This window comes from Polyodon spathula, unplaced genomic scaffold, assembly GCF_017654505.1.
Source record: "Polyodon spathula isolate WHYD16114869_AA unplaced genomic scaffold, ASM1765450v1 scaffolds_3171, whole genome shotgun sequence".
Classification (NCBI taxonomy): Eukaryota; Metazoa; Chordata; class Actinopteri; order Acipenseriformes; family Polyodontidae; genus Polyodon; species Polyodon spathula.
In genome coordinates, this window is record NW_024474635.1 from 2,058 (window position 1) to 5,727 (window position 3,670).

Below are 3,670 nucleotides of genomic sequence, written 5' to 3' on the forward strand. Positions count from 1 at the left end.
TGATGAAGCCGCTGATCAGTGAGATATTGATGAAGCTGATCAGTGAGATAGTGATGAAGCTGATCAGTGAGTTATTGAAGAAACTGATCAGTGAGATATTGATGAAGCCTCTGATCAGTGAGATATTGATGAAGCTTATCAGTGAGTTATTGATGAAGCTGATCAGTGAGTTTTTGATGAAGCTGATCAGTGAGATATTGATGAAGCAGCTGATCAGTGAGATATTGATGAAGCAGCTGATCAGTGAGATAGTTCACTCCGCTCTCCCTTAGAAATCCTCACTTCCCTCCTCGCTCCCCCCTTGGACTTGCCATCCTCCCCTCTTAGCCTTACTTTACCTACATCCCCCTACCCCCTACGCTCGTCCTCCTACCCATCCCCTCCTCCTTCTCTCTCCCTCTCCCTGCCCCTTCACCTCTCCTCTTTCCTCCTTCTAGCCTTTCCCTTCCTCCTTCTTCCTACCCTCCTGCCTTCCCGCCCTCTTCCTCCCCCCCTCCTTCCCTCTCCTCCCGTCCCCGTCCTCCTCTCGCTCCTCCTTCCCCTTCTCCTCTCTCCCTCCGTCTCCCTTACCTACTCCCCCTTTCCTCCTTCTCCCTCCTCCTTTTTCCCTCCTCCTCCTCCCTCCCCCTCCCTTCCTCTGCGCCTCTCTGTCCTTCCTTCCTTCCTCCCTCGTCCTGTCCTCCTTCTCTCCCGCTATTCTTTATTCTGATATTCACTCCTCCATCCTCCCCTCCTCTCTTCCTCCTCTCCACCTCCCCTCCTCTCTACCCCCTCCCCCTACTCCTCCCTCTGCTCCTCATCCTCCTCCCCCTCGTGATCCCCTGAGATATTGAAGAAGCTGATCAGTGAGATATTGATGAAGCTGCTCATTACTGACTGATTGATGAAGTTGATCAGTGACTCGTGACTCGGGTTTGGAGTTCTGGGGAAATTCCAGTGAGTCTCCAGGGACCGAGGAGCAACTCCCCATCAACCAATCAGACAGCGAGGCAGACAGACAGCCAATCAGCAGCAGCCTCCACCGCACTCATCCTGCACCAGCACTAAGAGAGCCGGCTCATTGTCTCCCGCCCTGTATGTCTGTCCTGCGCTCCAGTATCTCCACCCTGAGTCTCTCAACAGCTGCAGTAATGAACAGAGGCGTGGATTTGAAGTTGATTAATTTACTCCCCCCTCTGTGCTGGGCTGTGGAGTGACTGAGGGGAATTTGGTGATGCCAGTGGTTTTGGACTCGGATAAACTCTCCTCCTGACTCCTCTCTCCCTTACCTTCCCCTTCCTACCTTGTTCCTCCTTCCTCTTCTCCGTCCTCTCTCCTTTCCTCTTCTCTTCCCCTTCCTCTCCTCTTCCTCCACCTCTTCTCCCTCCTCCTTCTTCTCTGCCCCTTTCCTCCTCTCTCATTGCCGTCCCTCCTGCCTCCTACTTCCTCCCCACTCTCCTCCCTTCCTCCTCCTCTCCCCCCCCCCTCCTCTAGCCTCCCTCTCCTCCTTCCTCCTCTCTCCTCCCACTTCCTCCTCCTCCTCCCTCCCCCTTCAATGTTTCGCTGTTTTTTCGTACTCCTTCCTTGCGGAAGCTAGGATTGGACCACGGCACAAGTCACGATGACACAATGAAATTCGACGCCCAACCTTATTCCTCCCTAGACTCCTTCCTTCTCCTTCCAGTGTCACCCTTTCCAGGTTTTACTACCAGCTTGATCATCCAAGTCCTTTCCTCTCTCCTCCCTCTGCCTCCCCTTGCATTGAACTCACTGTGGGGGGGGGTGGTGGATCAAAGCAGTTATGCAATCCTCCCTTTTGTCCTCTACCTCCTCCCTAGTTCCCTCCGTAACTCTGATTATAAACCTCAGTGTCCCCACATTAATCGCTTTCATTTCCTCTGCTCAGATCCTTGTGGTCCTCCTCTGCACGTCCTCCTGGATGGGTCCTTTGTGCCTGCCCTAGACAGCTTCTTCCTTCCCCGGGACAGCCTCCTCCAGCCCGGGGACAGACTCCTCCTGCCCCGGGACAGCCTCTTCCTGCCCCGGGACAGCCTCCTCCTGACCCGGGACAGCCTCCTCCAGCCCGGGGACAGACTCCTCCTGCCCCGGGACAGCCTCTTCCTGCCCCGGGACAGCCTCCTCCTGACCCGGGACAGCCTCCTCCAGCCCGGGGACAGACTCCTCCTGCCCCGGGACAGCCTCTTCCTGCCCCGGGACAGCCTCTTCCTGCCCCGGGACAGCCTCTTCCTGCCCCGGGACAGCCTCTTCCTGCCCCGGGACAGCCTCTTCCTGCCCCGGGACAGCCTCTTCCTGCCCCGGGACAGCCTCTTCCTGCCCCGGGACAGCCTCTTCCTGCCCCGGGACAGCCTCTTCCTGCCCCGGGACAGCCTCTTCCTGCCCCGGGACAGCCTCCTCCTGCCCCGGGACAGCCTCTTCCTGCTCCGGGACAGCCTCCTCCGGCCCGGGGACAGCCTCCTCCTGCCCCGGGACAGCCTCCTCCGGCCCAGGGACAGCCTCCTCCAGCCAGGGGACAGCCTCCTCCTGCCCCGGAACAGCCTCCTCCGGCCCCGGGACAGCATCCTTCTCCCCCAGGACAGCCTCCTCCGGCCCCGGGACAGCCTCCTCCTGCTCCGGGACAGCCTCCTCCGGCCCGGGGACAGCCTCCTCCAGCCAGGGGACAGCCTCCTCCTGCCCCGGGACAGCCTCCTCCGGCCCAGGGACAGCCTCCTCCTGCCCCGGGACAGCCTCCTCCTGCCCCGGGACAGCCTCCTCCTGCCCCGGGACAGCCTCCTCCTGCCCCGGGACAGCCTCCTCCAGCCAGGGGACAGCCTCCTCCTGCCCCGGGACAGCCTCCTCCAGCCAGGGGACAGGCTCCTCCTGCCCCGGGACAGCCTCCTCCTGCCCGGGGACCGCCTCCTCCTGCCCCGGAACAGCCTCCTCCTGCCCCGGGACAGCCTCCTCCTGCCCCGGGACAGCCTCCTCCTGCCCCGGGACAGCCTCCTCCTGCCCAGGGACAGCCTCCTCCAGCCAGGGGACAGCCTCCTCCTGCCCCGGGACAGCCTCCTCCTGCCCCGGGACAGCCTCCTCCGGCCCAGGGACAGCCTCCTCCTGCCCCGGGACAGCCTCCTCCGGCCCAGGGACAGCCTCCTCCTGCCCCGGGACAGCCTCCTCCAGCCAGGGGACAGCCTCCTCCTGCCCCGGGACAGCCTCCTCCGGCCCCGGGACAGCCTCCTCCTGCCCCGGGACAGCCTCCTCCAGCCAGGGGACAGCCTCCTCCTGTTCCGGGACAGCCTCCTCCTGACCTCCTCCTCCGGCCCCGGGACAGCCTCCTCCTGCCCAGGGACAGCCTCCTTGCCGGTGCCCGGTGACGAGTACGGTCCCTGAACGGAGGTCCTCCTCGGAGGAGACCGTAAGCCCCTGTCTCTGCCCACACATGGTCGTCGTCCCTGGGTGTGTGTGTGTGTGTGTGTGTGTGTGTGTGTGTGTGTGTGTGTGTGTGTGTGTGTGTGATTTAAGAGGAGTCAGACTCCGAGGGGAGGGGAGGATGCACGGAGGGTGTGTGGGTGTGTGTGTGTGTGTGTGTGTGTGTGTGTGTGTGTGTGTGTGTGTGTGTGAGTGTGTGAACTCGGCAGAGGGAGGGGAGGGGTCGGAGGCAGGGAGGGTGTGTGTGTGTGTGTGTGTGTGTGTGTGG

At 61.7% G+C, this 3,670-nt stretch overlaps 1 protein-coding gene across 1 annotated transcript; it reads right to left on the reverse strand.

Annotated features, from left to right (window-relative positions):
- Positions 1 to 1,938: 1,938 nt before the first annotated feature.
- Positions 1,939 to 3,414, reverse strand: LOC121311352 (golgin subfamily A member 6-like protein 2). Its single transcript, XM_041243928.1, has one exon. It carries the CDS (start codon positions 3,412 to 3,414, stop codon positions 1,939 to 1,941), a length of 1,476 nt encoding a protein of 491 aa, XP_041099862.1.
- Positions 3,415 to 3,670: the final 256 nt, after the last annotated feature.

Bases quoted from the DNA above. Each gene is read 5' to 3' on its own strand.
- LOC121311352 (XM_041243928.1), bottom strand. From the start codon at position 3,414: ATGTGTGGGCAGAGACAGGGGCTTACGGTCTCCTCCGAGGAGGACCTC.